This window comes from Stigmatopora nigra, chromosome 5 (genome assembly GCF_051989575.1).
Source record: "Stigmatopora nigra isolate UIUO_SnigA chromosome 5, RoL_Snig_1.1, whole genome shotgun sequence".
Taxonomy (NCBI): Eukaryota; Metazoa; Chordata; class Actinopteri; order Syngnathiformes; family Syngnathidae; genus Stigmatopora; species Stigmatopora nigra.
The window spans coordinates 11,958,659-11,976,905 of NC_135512.1; the positions used below are offsets into that span (position 1 = coordinate 11,958,659).

Here is an 18,247-nt window from a genome sequence, read left to right on the forward strand (position 1 = left end):
CAATATGTGCATGGTGTGTTTTGGGTGGGAAAGTCATTAACCGCAAAGTTCAGCCCCTATGGCTTTCATGGTGGGGTGGGGGCACATGTTGACGTATAAAACCACTGGCTGGTCTGGTCCTCCTCCCTTTTTAGAATAGAATTTTGCCACCTGTGCTTAATGAGAATGGCCCTTGCGTGACTCATCGAGATTTGTGTGTGCTAGGGTCTCTGCAAAGGAGGTGTGAAAATCTGGTTTTAACCGCCATGAAATGGATTGCAATAGTGACTGTCCTAAAATGAAATAGCCTAGTCACTCAGTCATAGTTGAGTTTGTTTGCTGTTTTTAGCTTATGCCCATAATGTGTTTTCACCACCAGGATTTCCTTACTTTGTCTGCAACATTCTGCTACTAACAATATGCCAGTAGGCTTCCAGAACTTTGTTTACGGTTTTTTTCAACTGAACTATGTGGTTCACTGTCCAGCAAACTGTCCACTGCTGTGTGAAATCATGCCACATTTTTTTCTATACTCTGTATTTATCCTCTGTCATTTTACTTGGGTATCTGCGTGCTGAATGCGTGCACATATCCATCCACTGCCCTCAAATATTTCACCATGGAAATAACGTGATGTTCATGTCATATACAAAATCCCCGAATGTTGAGGCGTATTTTACGTGTTACAAAGGGTAATATAGTGCTGCTTTTTTTAAATGTCATTTCAAAGATATATGACTTTTGAGTAACATGTTAAGTTTATACTATAGTCAATCTTCCACATCTAAGGAGTGTTGACTCAATGATGTATAAATTATGATCCGGCGATGTGTGCAGTCTCATCTTAATCACTCACCGCTTTGTAAACTACTTTGTGGTTTTTACAGAGCAACTTGGGAGTTTTCACACACAGGCTATTGAAAAATCTTATTTTTGTTTTTTTTATCAGTGACCTCAAGTTTAACTTCATTTTGAGGCAGGTAAGCAATGGTCAGCAATCAAATGCTTGAATATGTGACTTTTCCAGATGATTGGGCTTTGCAAAGGAGGCTCTAGCTTTATGAAAATGAATCTTTTTTGCTGGAACAATCTGGTCAACCTGAATTGTATGAAATGTAGAATATCATATGAAAAATTGATTGATTAGCGCACAAATACTGCAATTAGCTGACAAACGGTTCAGTTCGTACCCGTAGTTAGCTGGGATTAGCTCCAGCATCTGCTGTGATCCTTGTGAGGATAAGCGGTTCAGAAAATGAATGATTCATCCACAAATAAGGCTTTGAATGGGAGTCATTATTACAAATTTATATAATCTATATAAACTTTATTTAATTTTAATTCATTCATTTAATTATTTATTTGTATAAAATATAATGTATAATTTTATTTACCATTTAACATAAAGAAATTAGACCTCGGCTACAATCTTACATATTTACGCTCATTAACATGAATATGTTCATTAATATGTGCTATTCCTCATTAAAAAAATCAAACTCAATAAAATATATATATTTAAATACATTTAAAAAGGCTTTAGATAACAACCAACACACAAAATCTGAGTTTTTTTCATTCTCTTCCATCACCACACAGTGACTCAAACTCACATTCTTCTTTTGGCTTCAAGTCGGGGAACCCTGCGTTTGTAACTCATTTAAGTGTGTGTGGCTAGCTTCCAGCCAATAAAATATGAATCCCGTCACCTCTAGTTCAGTACCTCTCCCGGTTTTCCAATCCATTTTGTTAGTCGGAATTGAATCCTAGCCTTTATGTCTGATCATGCTGATAGTGTGTTGTTATATGTAATTCTAAACTTTACCCTGGGCCAAACTCCTTTAATTCTACGCAAACACTTGCAAAAATAGACAAACCAAAAGCAGCCAGAATCAGGTTTTTACCCATGTACTAAATTACGACAGTTTGGAACATCCAAAGGTTTGTAGTACTGATATCTGGACGGACCAAGACAAGGTTGAAAGGCAGTTTGGGTGAATAAACCACCTGTTTTTCCATTTGTGCCTGTTTGTCTGTGGTAGGTAACCAAACCAGAGGTCATACTACTAACTTAGAGGTCGGCAACCCAGAATGTTGAAAAAACCAAGGCAATCCTTCCACATTGACAATGCGTGCAAATGATATGTCTGCAAAACGTTGAATCGTCTGTTTTTCCACTTTACCTTTCTCTTTTCCCCTTGGGATCCATGTCCCATCAGAAAATCACTGGTTTGTTTACAACAGCCACCTGCCCAGCATCCCACCCTGTTGACAAAAATGCGTTGTGGGCTTTGACGTAAATCTTCGTTGTTAGAAATGTTGACAATTAATATTCATTCTACATAGTCTTAAAGCATTGGAAAATGTTAATGATGTTAGTGTCCCGTTTTTTCCCCTACGAAAACCATATTTAAACAAAAAATATATTTCTCTCCTCAATTTTACAACGTCTTTGAAAAAAGCTCCAGGGAGCCACTAGGGCAGCACTAAAGAGCCACATGCGCCTCCAGATCCCAGGGTTGCCGACCCTCGTATAACTAGTCATGCTCTAAAAAGGCAAGAGACGGAGGTAAGGTCAGGTTGCACAGATTCAAGCTCAGTCAGGTGAGAAGACAGGCTAGAAACAGATATCTGGAACCACAAGAAGGTGGACCGATGCTTCTCCCGTTTGTCAGTCTATCTATCAAGATATCTTGCAATCCACTGGAATGTTTCAAGAAATTCTATACTCCTGATTAGGACAGGTACCAAGGGCTGTACCAGGACCTGGTTTGGGGGTGGGGGGCTAAAATCATGTAACCCTCCCCCCTGTACATTTAATATAGGGCATTTGCAGCATAAAAAACGTAGATGTCTCGCTACAACCAGCGGTGCTTGATCTCTCTGCGATATATCTGCTAGCACCCAACCCCCATTGTTGTAATTTTGGCATATAAAGCAATCATGTTTTGATATTGAAATTGTGTATTTGTTCCCTGATACCCCTAATATGATCACATAAACAATGTAAATGTGTCAAGCATTTATTTGACAATTTTAGATTGAAAACATTTCTCTAAGCCGACATTTTTTTTAACTGCAGCACATTTTCTTTACATTAAAAAAATTCCATGGTACAGCCCCAGCTGAAAATCTTGATTTAAAACAACGTCACCATACCATAACAATCTAAAGTCATTCTCATCAAAGTTTTGATCTTCAGGAATCAAATATTCCAAAATCAAGTTTGTCACATCGATCTAATGTCACCATGTTTCTTGCTTGGTGGCATTGTGAATGTGCAGATAATCAAATCTGTACATATGTGGTCTATGACTGACTGATGACCAGTCTAGGGTGGAGTCCGCCTTTTGCCCGACAATCCGATGGGATGGCTCCAGCACCCCCGAATGACCCTTACCAGTCTACAAGGCGTTGGAATGTATGCATATGAACATTTCTCTTTTAACGATTACCACTACTTACAAAAACAAGTGTAAAGAAAGGCAGTAATACATTTTGGGATCCTGAGGTAATGCTATACTATTTATAAGTGCTGAGACGCTTGATTGCTGTTCAGTGAGAGCATGAACCAGCAGGGGTTAAAGAAATGATTGAAATAATTGGTAGACTAACTTGCGTCACATTTCTCATACAAATATCACCATTGCATATTCATAAAATATGGTGAAAATACCCTACGATGTCAGATGTTTTGTTTTTCGGACGTGATAAAAACTATCAGGCAAAAGCAAAGATATTTTCACTGCTTGCAAGATAAGACTTGCTTCGTTCACCTATGTTAAGGAAGAAGCTGCTGCTTTTTTTCTGCATCAGAGGCCTCCCAGGTTATTTGATCGGTTGAATGGGGATGAACAGAGAAATCTTTTGCTGATGTGGGGGTGACTGTCACCTGAAACCTGGATAAGGCATTCCAAAATAGTGTAGCGCAGGGGTAGGGAACCTATGGTTCGGGAGCCATATGTGGCTCTTTTGATGGGTGCATATGGCTCTCCGCGAACCTGTTTGGTAAAAATGGGAACCGCTGGTGAGAGACTTAAGTCCCGAACGCACCAATGGGAGCGTCATGCCGGCACTGTGGCGCCAAAACTATCTCTAGCGCCTTTTTTAAATCATATTTTTTCTTCATTAGACTCTTCTGCATGCATACTCTCATTGATACTCATTGATTAGCAACCGTGAAATAATGTTCTCAAAGGAATTCAGACTTTTTTTTACTTTCAAAGTGGTGAAAAGAATAATAAATGCTCACATTTTCATGTATTTTTACTTTGAAATTCTGAGTATTGCTCTCAAGGAATAATGTTTGAAAATATGAATTGATTATGGCTCTTTTCGTCAAAAAGGTTCCCGACCCCTGGTGTAGCGGAATTACTAAAGTTGAATGTTCTTGGGCTCGACAATTTAGATGATCTGTTGAGAATTTTAAAAAGTGTCTGAAAATGAATTTAACCATGTTTGACTTGTTTCAACACCATAATTTTTTTTGTCATTTTGAAGAGCAGCCTTCAATACTTAAAACATGGCGCATGATTACATGAGTGAGAAAAGGGACTAAAGTTAAAGGAAATGAAGTTAAGGAACTTCATATAACAACAATATAGTTGTTGGCTTCTTTCACAAACCCATTTTTCTTTTTGCATTATTTGGCAACATCCGAAATTTCCAACATTCTAATGCTTGAATTAGAGATCATAAACTTTTCACGATGCTTGTTGTTATTCAGAACATGGCCCTGCAACATCCCAAGGAACTAAAGTGTACACATATGTGAAGTAATTAGGGACCTCTGTCTGGAAGATTAAACCTCAATATGAGCTTTTTGGGAAGAACCTGTGATTTCTGGTGAACGGAAATTAGTCATGATACATTTGCAACCATTTTTGCACACACACTGTCACACATAGTCTAGTGGTGTTTGTTTCTGGCCATCTGAAACTGATTGGCAGAGTTAATTCCTCATTTTTGGTTGACTTTCTTCTATTCCTAACCACAACATCCACAATCCCACAAGCAGCCTACCCTTCCTTGTCTCTGGCACACGTACCCACTATATTGATGCCTCTGGTTCAAGTGTGATTTATATTTCTGTCCTCAACTCTACCCTGCATGATGAATGCACACATATTTAAGTGTGCACCATGTGTGTTTTTCCTGCTATATCTGTGAATTTATCACACTTCAACAACTTTAAGTTGGACACACAATAGCAGCAGGGTGGAAGGTCTTTTATTTGAAGCCTTTTAGGTCATGATGTCAGTTCTTATGGCCTCTGAAGAATCTTTATCTGGATAAACACTGTTCTTATTTATGAAAGTGAGTGGGACGTCTTGATTAATATGGAAGCATTCCAGTTTGATAAACACTCAAGTACATCTGTTTTAAAATTGGTTTATTCCTAGATGAATATAATGAATAAACCAATAGTGCATATATATATATATATATTTCCCTTTCTCGTTTTTCATGTTAAGTTAGCGGCAGTATATTTTGTGCTATTTTGCATTTCATCAATTTTGTTTTGATCATTTATTCTAATTCATTCATTCTTTTTCTCAACCACATTATCCTCACACAGGTTGTGGGGGTTCGGGGGTGGGGGGTGCTGGAGCTTATCCCAGCTGACTTCAGGCCAGGTGCGGGGCCACCCTGAATTGGTGGCCAACCGATCGAAGGGAACAATTTAGAGTGTCCAAGCAGCCTACTATGTATGTTTTTGGAAGGTGGGAGGATACCGGAGTACCCGGAGGAAACCCACAAAGGCCCGGAGACAACATGCAAATTCCACACAGGTGGACTGACCTGAATTTCAAATCCAGGACCTCAGAACTGTGAGGCCGATGCGCTAACCACTCAGCCGCTGGGCTCCCCTACATATTCTAAAATAATAATGTCCTCCTGACTACCAGGAAAAAAATGTTGTCCAATCACAATATTTTGAAATTCCCTTATCTATGTAAAGTAATTCAAATACTACAAAAGAAAATTGGTATCATTGGAAAGCGCTGAATGTCCTCTATAGAGCTCAAAAGGAGTTAATGCGATTGGATGCACTGGGTTGCAGATATTTAGGTTTACAAATGTCCTCTACAGAGGACAAATTTGAAATACTGGTAGTCAGGAGGATACTAGAAAGGTTGTACAATAGAATGAGTCATCCCTAGCACACACTTTATAAAGTAGATAGTTTCCTCCCCCAGTAATTTGACAACATTGACACCTCGAGGAAGGAAGCCATCATTACCCTAAGCGCAAACAATAACGAAAAGAACCATACATAGAGCACTAATGAGTGTTTGTTTATACTTAAGTATTGATGGCATGCTGGGATATCTTTGTTGAGTTTTGGTTAAGAAAATTTAACACAATGACGTGAGAAATTCTCAGTTTTTCCACTACTTATGGGTGGCCATGTAGTTATATATCTTATGTCACATCTATGATTAACTCTAGACTATCATTCTGTGTAGGAGTAGTGTAAATTGCCTTAAGATTTATGATCCAAATCCCGCATACCAGTTATAAATTTTATGCAAACTTTACTGTGGGATATACTCTAATTTATGCATTAATCAGAAAATCAGGCTACAGTATGTGTACAGTATTTTCCCGTCCATTCATATCTGTAATTTTTGCTCTCAGTCCAAAACACATTTTACGTGGAACTACCCAAAAATGTGGGTGTTACGCTTCAAAAGTTGCCTTACTGTTTGCTTTGAACATTTTTAGTAACTTTAGTCTGCCCTTAAGCAACAAAATAATCTCAGTAGCATTGAAAAATTGGTAGCATAACACACCACAGGATAATCCTTTAAAAAACTCAAATAAATTAAAAAAACAGAAAACTGAAAAAAACAGGTCATCTGAAAAACAAAAACAAAAAAAAAAAACAACAAACAAAGGGAACCAAAGGGCCCGAATGCTGACTGAATGTTTATATTTGCTTAAATACTGGTCATCAAAAAATGATAAATCATTTAAATATTTGTTTTGCAAGGATTTTTAGGCACAGCATATATTTTCCTTTTGTTATTTGATGAAACACCAAACTTGCTTTTCGAAAGTAATCACAGAATAATTTCCTCAACTGAAATGAATTCACCTTGAATGTAATTACACTTTCTCTTTCAGAATCTTACTGTATTAGCCATGGTCAATATCTTGACTGCTGATTGACACATCCATTTCAGTGTTCATTATACAGTATTTCAAGGATTTCACTGGTATCCCCATTTCTCAGGATACCTATTCCCCGTGACTCACAGCCAAACATTGACTTCATGAATCATGCCTCGATTGGTTTTGAATATAAATTCCCATGTTACGCATGGTGGAGAGGTGAATGAAAATAAAAATGGAAATTTAAAAAATTGTATGTTCCAAAAGTCATACATTATCTCCATAGATAGAATTGGAGTGGTTAGCGCGTCGGCCTCGCAGCTCTAGGGTTCAGGGTTGAAATCTAGGGCGGTCCACCTGTGTTCTGTTTTGTTCAATTGCGTGGGTTCCCTCCGGGTACTCCGGTTTCCTCCCACATTCCAAAAACATGGAAGTATAGGCTGATTGGACACTATAAATTGGCCCTAAGTAATGGTGCAGTGTGCATGGTTGTCCATCTTGTGCCCTGCGAGACAGGTGGGATTGGCTCCAGCACCCTCCGCGACCCAATGAAGATAAAGCAGTTCAGAAAATGGGATGAGATGAGATATCACTCACAAGAAGATGTATTTTTTTGTATATCTATTATGATAAGTGTTAGTTTTGGAATTAAAATATCTAGCCACAAATTAGGAAAGACATTGAGAGTAAGGATAAAAAAACGGATGTTTTATGTTAACTTCTTACAGTTCGGGAGATATTTAACTCTCCTCTATTGTCTTCAGTTTCTTGATTGGACATATACATATACAGTATTTGGATCATGTCAGATTTCAAGCATTTTTTTTTTCAGGAGTTGATGTTAATGTGAGCCTGGAAAGACACATGAGAATATAAAATACACTAAAAGCTGAAAGACTGGCAGACATTTGGATAAAAACAGTACGTTCTTTGTCGTATTTCACTCCTTTAAATCACAAATATTGATGCCATATGAATTGAACATCACAGAGCATTTGATTTATAGTATTCTACTGAGAAGATCTAGGGAGAGTTTAAAAGCCTCCCAAATACAACGTCGACTACATTCAACTGGCACAACTACAATGGCATTCTGTAAAATTAAAAGAATTTCAAACTGAAGCCAAAAGCTCTAAAAGCAGTAAAATAACTTATCCCTGAAAAAGTACAATAGTATGGTGACACATCCCTCTCTGTACTATATGCATTTTGAAGAAATTATTTCATGATTTTAGGTTAATTGTGTGTGTGTTTTACTCAAAACTACTACTTGTAATTCAAACAAACAATATATTTCCTATTTTATTCAAAAACTAATTTTCAAAAGGTTGTGGTTAGAACATAATTGGTAGCAAAAATCATCTGAATTGTCAGCGAAATTGATTTTAGGTTGATAAACGAGAATGACATAAGACAAGCTGGTCTCTATCCATCACCTATGGTAGTTTTACTTAGGATTTCTCAGTCATTTTGATACATTTTTCAGGCCAGGATAGAAATGTCCAGATCAAACGAATCTAGCCTTCTCACCATTAACAAAGCCTGCTAATGAAAGACAAACTATAGAAATGAGTTATAGGGATTTTTTTTCTGCATTGATTTCATCACGCTGTCAGGTTTTGAGCCCTTGAGCACTGTTAAAGGAAATAGCTCTAGTGTTAAAGATGAGAAGTCCAACAGTACATAGCAGGGGTCGGGAACCTTTTTAACGAAGAGAACCATAAACAATTCATATTTTCTAATGTTATTCCTTGAGAGCCATACTCCAAATTTAAAAGTCAAAATACATGTAAATGGGTTTCTTTGTTTTTAGTAATTACACCACTTTTAAAGTGGAAAACAACATTGACAACATTCTTATTGCTAATCAATGATAGTATACATTCCAGAAGAATCTAATGCAAATAAAAGAACGCAATATTTCAGCTCTTTCACCAGCGGCTTCCATATTTTAGCTCACAGGTTAGCGGAAAGTCAAATTCGCATATCAAAAGAGCCACATGTGGCTCCCGAGCCATATGTTCCCTACCCCTGGTATATAGGCTGAATTTAAACTTCTTGTGCAGTCCATATTCATAATGTATTTTCATAATTTGCTGCAGTAATAAAAACTGTGTCATGGGCTGCAGTTGGCACACTCGCTATATTTTAGACACCCCTAAAAAAGCCATGTGTCTTTGTTATCTTTATGGTCATTTACCTTATAATTAGATTACCTTTAACACCAAACCTTAAACCCTCTCACTATTTACAGAGGGTGCTCATTGAAGGCAAACTATAGAAATGTGTCATAGAGAAAAAAAGCTCTTTTAATGGCGACTAAACTCTATCCTGAGTGAGCTGTATTTATCTTCAAACTGGCTCATTTCTTTCAGGACGACTCCTACTAAGTGACAGTGTTTGACCACATGAAGTCTCCACAGACATTTCTTTTGCTGTCAGAGCATAACAGTTTAGTGACTGTCTGTATGATGGTTCAGCTTATGTAATTGAATCTTTTAGTAGCGACAGTTTGCGTTCTTTCCTCTTGTAAATTAGAGACACCATGTGACACCCATCATTGTGTAATTGGGGAGAGAGAGACCAGCATAAATCACACCCTGGTTCGATCAAAGAACAAAATATGTGATCCCTTAAGCATGAGAGTTTGGGCATTTCAACTTGGTGTCAAGTGATATTTGCTACTGGCTTCTTTGGGGCAGACTTCAGTATTTTTAGCAAAATTCTCTATATATTTTTTGCTTTATTAATCCTTTTAAATGTGTCTCTTTTTTCCTAGAACGACCAAGTTCTTGTTTGGTGTGAGAATCAGAGGCGCTGTGCACAGGTAAGAACACATACATTTTTTTTCAACTACAAGATTGAATCGATCTTCCTTTAAATAATTCTTGTCACTCTATGTGGTTTATTTTTCATATAAGTCCACGGCTGCACAGTTTTTGACTCAGAATATTGAATATGTTTGTCCTGAATAGGTAAATAACTAATAATAAAATGCTTAGTTTAGTGTTTTAGTCTTTTGAACAGTCTTCCAACTATTGGACTGTTTGTATTGGATATTTGGATGATTTTGTACCAGTTTAAAGCAGCTAAAAGTCATTTTTTTAGGTGTATCTTCTCTTTCTGTGCCACAAATATGCAACCCTGGACAAACCCCCAAAACAATGTGATGTAAATCTCAGAATGAATACAGTAGTCAACAATGTCTGTCAGAATGTACAAAATATATCGAGTGAAATCTCTTCCACCATAAAATATTCAGGTAAGGTTTTTGAACCATGCACAACAAAAACCAATTTGAGGTTTCATCTGTTCGTCCTACTTACACCACAATGGTAAACATAGTAAACAGGTTTCCCACAAATACTGCACAAAACAACACACCCTAGTATTGGTACATTTAACAATGCTTGCCATGGGGAAATATTTCAGTAATATATGAGGCAACAGATCCCCTTTAATTGCCGCCCACTCGTATTGATAATCAGCGATGCGCCATTTTGTTTTCATTTGATCAGTTAGAGGAAAACTCCACATTATAATTTGATACCGCTCCTCATATTAGAAACATGCATTCCCAAATGTTTTTAATATATAAAATTTCTATTTAACTTGACACATGTTCTTTTAGATATGGTTGCAATTTCCCCTCATTTCAAGTAAATTGAAGTCCCAGAAGATGACCATATATTATGACCGTAATATGAATTTTTTGTATCAGATCTTTTACTCTGAAGCATAAATATTTTCATCTTCAAAGGTTGTAGTTTATTTTACACACTGAAGGATCAAGGGGGAGCAATAATGACAAAACTGATATTGGTAATCTGGGCCCCATGAACTGTCATGTTTTATCTATTCTTTAGTAACATCATTTACAGACTTTCTATAGCAAAGACACATGCCAGGCAGATGTTGTACCAACGCATATGGTTTTTGTCATGTCACCTGTCATTCGATGGAAACCTCACTTTGGACTTCACTTAGCCTCAACTCCACCCCTCACTTCATGCCCATCTTTTCCATTCTCCCCTTCTTTTATCTTTCTCCATTTATATTCTGAAGCACTTAGCCTCACAAGGGTCATGTGGGGTGCTGGAGCCACCAACTAGCGGGCGGGAGGACACCCTCAATCAGTGGCCAGCCAATCGCAGGGAAAAAGAATACGAGCAACCATTCATCCTCATGCATAAGGGGAATTTATTGTGTTCAACCAGCCTATCTTGCATATTTTGGGGATGTGGGAGGAAACTGGAGTACCCAGCAAAAACCCACACAAGCCCAGAGAGAACAAACTGCATATAGTGAGGACCCACCTGGGATCGAACCCTTGACTCCAGAATTGTGAGTCCAACATGCTAACCCAGGGGTGGGCAAACTTTTTGGCCCGGGGGCCACATTGACTTTAAAAATTTGACAGATGGGCCGGGTCAGCACAAGATACGATACATATAAAAAAGTGCATCCGTTAACAGTACATATGAAACATGAACAGCAAAAAAACTCCACTCACAGCGCCCCTCGAGGACAATAGTATTGCTTTTTTTGTGTCAGTAAAACCTGTATGATACTCATTTTTGTCCAATGAAAGCTTACTTATTCACTTCATAATAGAAAGACGCTTTCTCATAGTACTCTTACCTGCTTAGTCTACCTACCTCAGATGTGGACCAAATCACCCTTTCATGTGAGAAGGGTCATGGTATGGTTCCAAAAGCACTCAAGCATTTTCTCACATGGCTCCCACATTGCTGATGACCATATGGAAAGGTACATGTGGTCAGTAGCCATGTTTTTCTCATTGCATCTCTGCCAGCTTTCTTGAACCTGATGGACAGTTTGTCTTTCATCTCCTGTCTTCTTTTCAATGGATACTCACCCATTCTGCCTTCTTCCATGGCGAAACCACATCTTCTTCCACCTACTCCCATTTCTTTCACTTCCTTTCACTGAGTGTGGCTGTCACCCATATATTGTGCCATGTGAGGCTATAAAACAGCAGGAGTAATTACTATTGGATGGCAGCGAGACAAGGTGTTTTGTGTGTGTGTGTGTGTGTGTGTGTTTGTGCTTGTATCAGCTTCTGTGTTTAATTATTTCCTGATATCCAAAGATATCGTATGTGAACTGTGCCTGCATTCCCTTGTAGTCTTTATGCAGTCATTCACGACTACTCTACAGACAGTCAATCATCTCAACTGCGACGTGTTGGTGTGTTAAACATCAACATTTCTAACCTATGACCTACAGTAAGCAATATCTACACTTCAACCATAACCATAAGTCATCAAAACGTCATGATGCTTTCAAGGCTAAAAGAGTCTCGCACTCCCTTGAATGAATATTTGTGTATGTCATGGTGATTCACAGTTTGGCTGTGATATTTAAGAGTCTGGGGTCCATACCATGCATTAAACTTAGCTGCCCTATTTTCTGACTATAGTATTGACAAAAAACAACATAAAAAACTTGATATTCTGTATATTAGTTTGAAAGTGATACTGTCTTTTTAAATTATTTTTTTACATTTATTTTAAATGACTGTTTGTTCACACTATTTTAGCTTCTAAGGTGGATGTTTTTGCAGTAATGACCATTAAAGTTCAACTATTACGAGTTTGGACACTGATTAAATGATATAATCTTGTCAAAGAGTATTACAAAATTAATAATCAAGACACACAGATACATAATTATTGAATTTGTATAATTTAAAACATTCATGTCAATAAGTCATATGGTATTGCTTACTCTGCAAACTAATGGCGTAATCGATCGTAGGGATTTCGGTACAGGGCGAGACTTGTTGTCTTTATCGTGTAACAAGTTGGTGTATTAAATTGAAATTGGGTCAGAAGAGGAACTAAGTATTGAATAACATGATCATGATTCTGGAGAACAGAATCACCATAACTTCAGATCTTTGTGATGGCTAATTTACCGTCAAAAGCAAGCAGGTGGATTTTAATGGCTGTTTATAACTGCTGTCAATGTGAATGTTGCATCTATTTCATTCTCCACTCATTAAAAAAAATCACCTTGGCAAAAACACAACTAGCCGCCAGATAGCCAAACAGGTGCAAAAAGGTTTGCACTTGTACAAAAAGATGCTGTTTTTCGTTGTCCCCTCTGTCTGCCATTTACAAAAATACAAATCAGAATCTGTAATAAGTTATCAATAATATTTTTTTTGACATGTGAACACTAAAGTTCCAAAATTTGAACCATTTCACTCTTTCCATTTAATGTTTAGTTCGCAATACAAGTTTAAGCTGTAGTCTGCCTTTTGCCCAATGTTAGTAGGGATAGGCTGCAGTAAATGATGATCCTGATGAGGATAAGCAGTTTTGTGGATGAATGAGTGAATGTTTAAATCAAACATATTTCTTGGCAGTCATTGTTTTTTTACCACTTATATAATTTGGTAGAAATAAGATGCCTAAAAATGGTATAGAAGGCATAAAATGGACCCCTATTTGATTTTTCAATCATATTCTCGTGTGGCCTATTGAAACATTACATTAAACTAACCACCAACCCTGTTAAATTAAATGATCCAAATGTTAACCAGATATCAAGCTCCATCTAGAGACCCCCTGCTTGCATTATGAATTAAGAACAAAACACGTGGTTTCAACTGGCTTTGTTGATGCGTCTTGAAGCCCAATTTTGGCTTCATACAGCAGTTTCTAATCCACTGTGATAATGATAAAACCTAATGGTATGCAGTTGCCATTCAAAAAAAAAAAAGAGCAGTTTATTTAAAACAGCTGAAGTTGTTGGAAAATCAATTTACATCAAGAACTGATCCTTTATTTGATCAAATTGTGGCTTTTTATGGATATTTGCTCTGTTGATTCTCCCTTAAATCGGTATCAGTGAGATGTGGGGAAAGGAAGAAATAATTGAAGCCAGAAAGTATTTAGTTGAGGGAGAAAAATGAACAGACAGAGAAAAAAAAGAAGAAGGAGGTGGTGGTTGGGGCTTAAACCTCAGTTTTTATATGGGCTCTGGTTTTGATTTGCGAAGAGCCATCATTCACCAGTCCTGTCAAGCTTTTCTATGTTTTTTGAGCCCTAAAAAATATCTTCTTTCTATCCTCCATTTTTCTGTTCACAGACGGACTACAATCAATGTTTTATTGCAATTTTATATTTCTCTGCTCATACTATTCTGTAGATTCTATCAAGGAATTTCAATACATTTGCTGATTTGTAAAACAAAAATTAAAGGCTTATTTTGTATTGTTTTGCTTCTTTTTTTTTTTTGCAAGTGCCTTCAACCATGCAAAGAGCTTTGGGAAACCAAGATGATGCGTTCACCGAAGTCTTGTGAGGTAAAAAGAATGCATTGTGTGTGTGCCTGTGTGATTGTGTCGCAACACATCTGCACAACAAACTTGTTTTTGTTGGCACAACAATTTCAAATTTTAGTTCTGGGTGCATAGTTCTGAAAGTATTTGATTTATTGTAGAGTGGTTAGCGCCTTGGCCTCACAACTCTGGGGTTCTGGGTTCAAATCCAGGTCACGTCCACCTGTGTGGAGTTTGAATGTTCAACCAGGCCTGTGTGGGTTTCTTTTGGGTACTACGGTTCCTTCCCACATTCCAAAAACATGCATGGTAAGCTGATTGGACACTCTAAATGACCCATAGGTATGGGTGTGTGTGTGCATATTTGTCCATCTCCTTGTGCCCTGCGATTGGCTGGCCACCGATTCAGGGTGTCCCCAGCCTCAGGCCCGCAGTCAGCTGGGATAGGCTCCAGCACCCCCCACGACGTGAACACACACACAAACAACTCACTTAATGTGAACTTTTAGTACATTTTCCATTGTTGCATGCTCTTGTTTTAGAGTTAGTGTTTTTTTTTATTTATTCATTTGTTGTAAATGCAAAAGAAAACCACTGTCTCTTGCGGCCTGAACAGAAGCAGACAGAATGTGTGACCAGCAGCGAGTTTCTGACATCTCTGAGGTCATCCAGACAGGGTGACTGCCCTCAACCTCAACGCGCGACTGGTTTTGCGGCTGCCTGTGTGGAAAGCTGCTCACTAGACCGACATTGTCCTTCCCCTAGGAAATGTTGTTTCAATGGATGTGGACATACATGTCAAACACCAAACCATCTTTACAAAGGTGAGCCAATATAATAGGGGTAGGGAACCCTTGGCTCGGGAGCCACAAGTGGCTCTTTTGATGGGTGCATCTTGCTCTCCGCTAACCTATAAGATAAAATATGGAAACCGCTGGTGACAGGGCTGAGATACTACGTCTAGAGCTGCCTTAATCCTCTATTATATTTATTAGACTCTTCTGGAATGCATACTCATTGATTAGCAACTGCATACGATTTTTACGTTGTAAAAAGTATTCTGAGGATTTTACCACTTAAAAAGTGGTGAAAATACAAAAAAAAAGGCACCCATTTACATGTATTTTGACTTTTAAATTCGGAATATGTCTCCCTAGAAATCATATTAGAAAATATTAATTGTTTGTGGCTCTCGTTGTCAAAAAGGTTCCCGACCCCTGCTATAGAATAACTTGCTCTGGTCCAGCCATGTCTGTTTATTTACCCTTTAAAGAGAGTTATTTCAACTTGTCTATTGTCTTCACTTCTTTGATTGTCACACTGCTATTGACTGTACTAGATAGTCCCCCCGACCCCCCCCCCCCCAGTTTTTAATTGGATGTCTTTCTTAGACAGGAATTGTAAATGTATTGTTTTGACTCTGAATGGTTACGTATATCTGTGTATGTCCTACAACTGTCTAGCGACCAGTTATGAGTATAGTACGCTTTATTTGCCCAAAGTCACCTGGATTAGGCTCCAGCAAGCCAACTAACAAGAATAATCAGTGTTGAAGATGAATGAATGTATGAATGTTTCAATTGTACATGAAATGAGTGTGTGCCACTTCATAAAGATCATAGGGGTGCTGGAGCCTTACTAACTATGGGACGAAAGGAGGGTAAATCCTGAGCTGGTTGGAATATGATCACATACACAAAGAGACAAACCCATTATTGATCAAATTATTAGTTAACAATCAAAAGAATAAAATAGTAGTTATAATTGATACCTATCATGTACACACAGTATGTAAACATTGCCTTTTCTGTCATTTAGGCCCATACATCCATACAAAATTTTATATTCACCGGGTTCTTGTGAGGTTACTTTAAAAAAAAACAACTGAATAATATACATGCTATATTAACGGTTTAGCTACTCAAGTTTTGCTTGTAATTTTTGTCCATTTTTGAATTAAATCTTCGAATAATTTGAGACTAATCTTTATATTTAATTCTTAAAATGCATTCGGAGTACCAAAGGTTAGAACAGTTAATAACCAGAAAAAAAATCTTATTTCATATTTGACACTATCAGTTTTTCTTAACTGTCTGGAACAGAACAGTTAACCCATGTATGATCATAGTTGAAGGATTATTAATGAGCATAAATATTGTCTTTTCCCTACAGGTGTTCCTCTAAAACCCCGCAGAGATATGAGCTTCGTGGAGGATCCAGTGGGACGCTTAAAAGTGATGTGGGTGTCCAAGTTTAATGTCAGCATAGAGCCAGTCGTTTATGTGCTCCAGTCACGCTGGAACACAGGCATTCACCCCAGTGAAGATAATGCATCCCCATGGAACACCGTTGCCATGGTAAAACGCCACCAGACTCTTTTTTCCCTCAACCCTAAGCTTCCCTTTGATGATTTGATGTTGCCTTTCAACCATTTAACAATCTCAAAAGGTTGTGCAACCTATCTTTACTTCATAAATTACCCTGGAGATGATAGACAGTTTCCACCTCATCTGTCTACTGCTTCTCTGTTTAAACCTTTCCTCTGCATGTTTGACACTTTGCCAGAATAAACTGTCTGTGTGAAGGGGTGCGTGAGTGTGTGTGTGTGCCCCCGTGAGGTTAGATAAATAAGCAGAGTTTAAAAAGGAACCACTGGTAGCCACAGTCACTCCACGACTGCCTCTGAATGACTGAACATTCATTATGGACTTAAATAGATGACGGCTCATGTCTGTGTGCTGCTTTTGTGTCACCAAGCCAGCTATTGCATAGAGCAGGGGTGGAAAATGCGGCTCTTGAGCCACATGCGGCTGCCAGCCAAAGTGAATGTGGCTTTTTGCTTCTTATCATTTTTTTATACATAAGAAAAAAATGTCAAAAATGTCAAAAGCCTTTATTGTCATTATACAACAGCTTCGTATAATGAAATAAGTTGTGCTACTCTACAAAGTGCGTAGTGCCCAATAAAAAGCTTCACATCACAATGCCATGAATCCCGTATTTACGTAATTGTGAAAAGACAGGTGTCAGCCATCAGTTTTGATGAACCAAGAATTGATAACAGCTGGAACCACGGCACTCATGAGGTTGTGATACAGATAATAAATGAACAAATGTGATCATGCAGCCTGATAATGTAATGGTATACTTGCCTGACTTTGATGCAAGTAGGCGCGGGCTTGATTCCCTCTGGTTGTGGTACGATTGTGAGTGCGGATGGTTGTTTGTCTCTCTATGTGCTCTAGAACTGACTGACTACCAGTCCTGGGTATAGTCTGCCTTTCACCAGAATTCAGTTGGGATAGGCTCCGGCAACCCTTCTGAGGATGCATAGTACGGAAGGTTAATTAGTCTGAACATTCATTCATTTTCACTTTTTTATATAGGTCTACAATGTCTCGTGTGTCTTGTGTCTGTCTTGCTACTGCAACCAAAAAAAATTCTGAAATACAGGATAAAATAAAGTTCTAATTTAAACCTTTCCCAGCTTTCTATGGGCACCAGGGCGAGGTACACCCTGAATTGGTAGCCAGCCAATTGCAGGGCACAAGGAGACAGACAACCATTCATGCTAACACTCATACCTATGGGCAATTTTGTGTACATCCAAACTCCAAACATTAAGGACCCTCCTAGGATTGAACCATGATCCAAGAATACTGAGGCCAACATGCTATAAGCACTCATCCACGAGGCTTCTGAAAATGAAAATCAGATGGCTAAATAACCATGCAAACCTTTAAATTACAATGTTTTAGTGACAGCTTTTTTGGAAATCTACGCATTTTGACAAGGTCATTATTCCACACACTTTCATGTGTACCTGTGTGTGTTAAA

At 38.1% G+C, this 18,247-nt stretch overlaps 1 protein-coding gene across 2 annotated transcripts in view; it reads left to right on the top strand.

Annotated features, from left to right (window-relative positions):
• The window catches only part of anos1b (anosmin 1b), a 31,838-nt gene that overhangs the window by 1,160 nt on the left and 12,431 nt on the right, over nt 1-18,247 (top strand). The window contains exons 2-5 of one of the 2 annotated variants that reach the window (XM_077717052.1): nt 9,878-9,925; nt 14,372-14,434; nt 15,027-15,234; nt 16,583-16,767. In XM_077717052.1, the coding sequence (XP_077573178.1) occupies nt 9,878-9,925; nt 14,372-14,434; nt 15,027-15,234; nt 16,583-16,767 (504 nt within the window). The remainder of the gene's footprint in view (nt 1-9,877; nt 9,926-14,371; nt 14,435-15,026; nt 15,235-16,582; nt 16,768-18,247) is intronic. The other variant, XM_077717054.1, reaches the window with a different exon arrangement.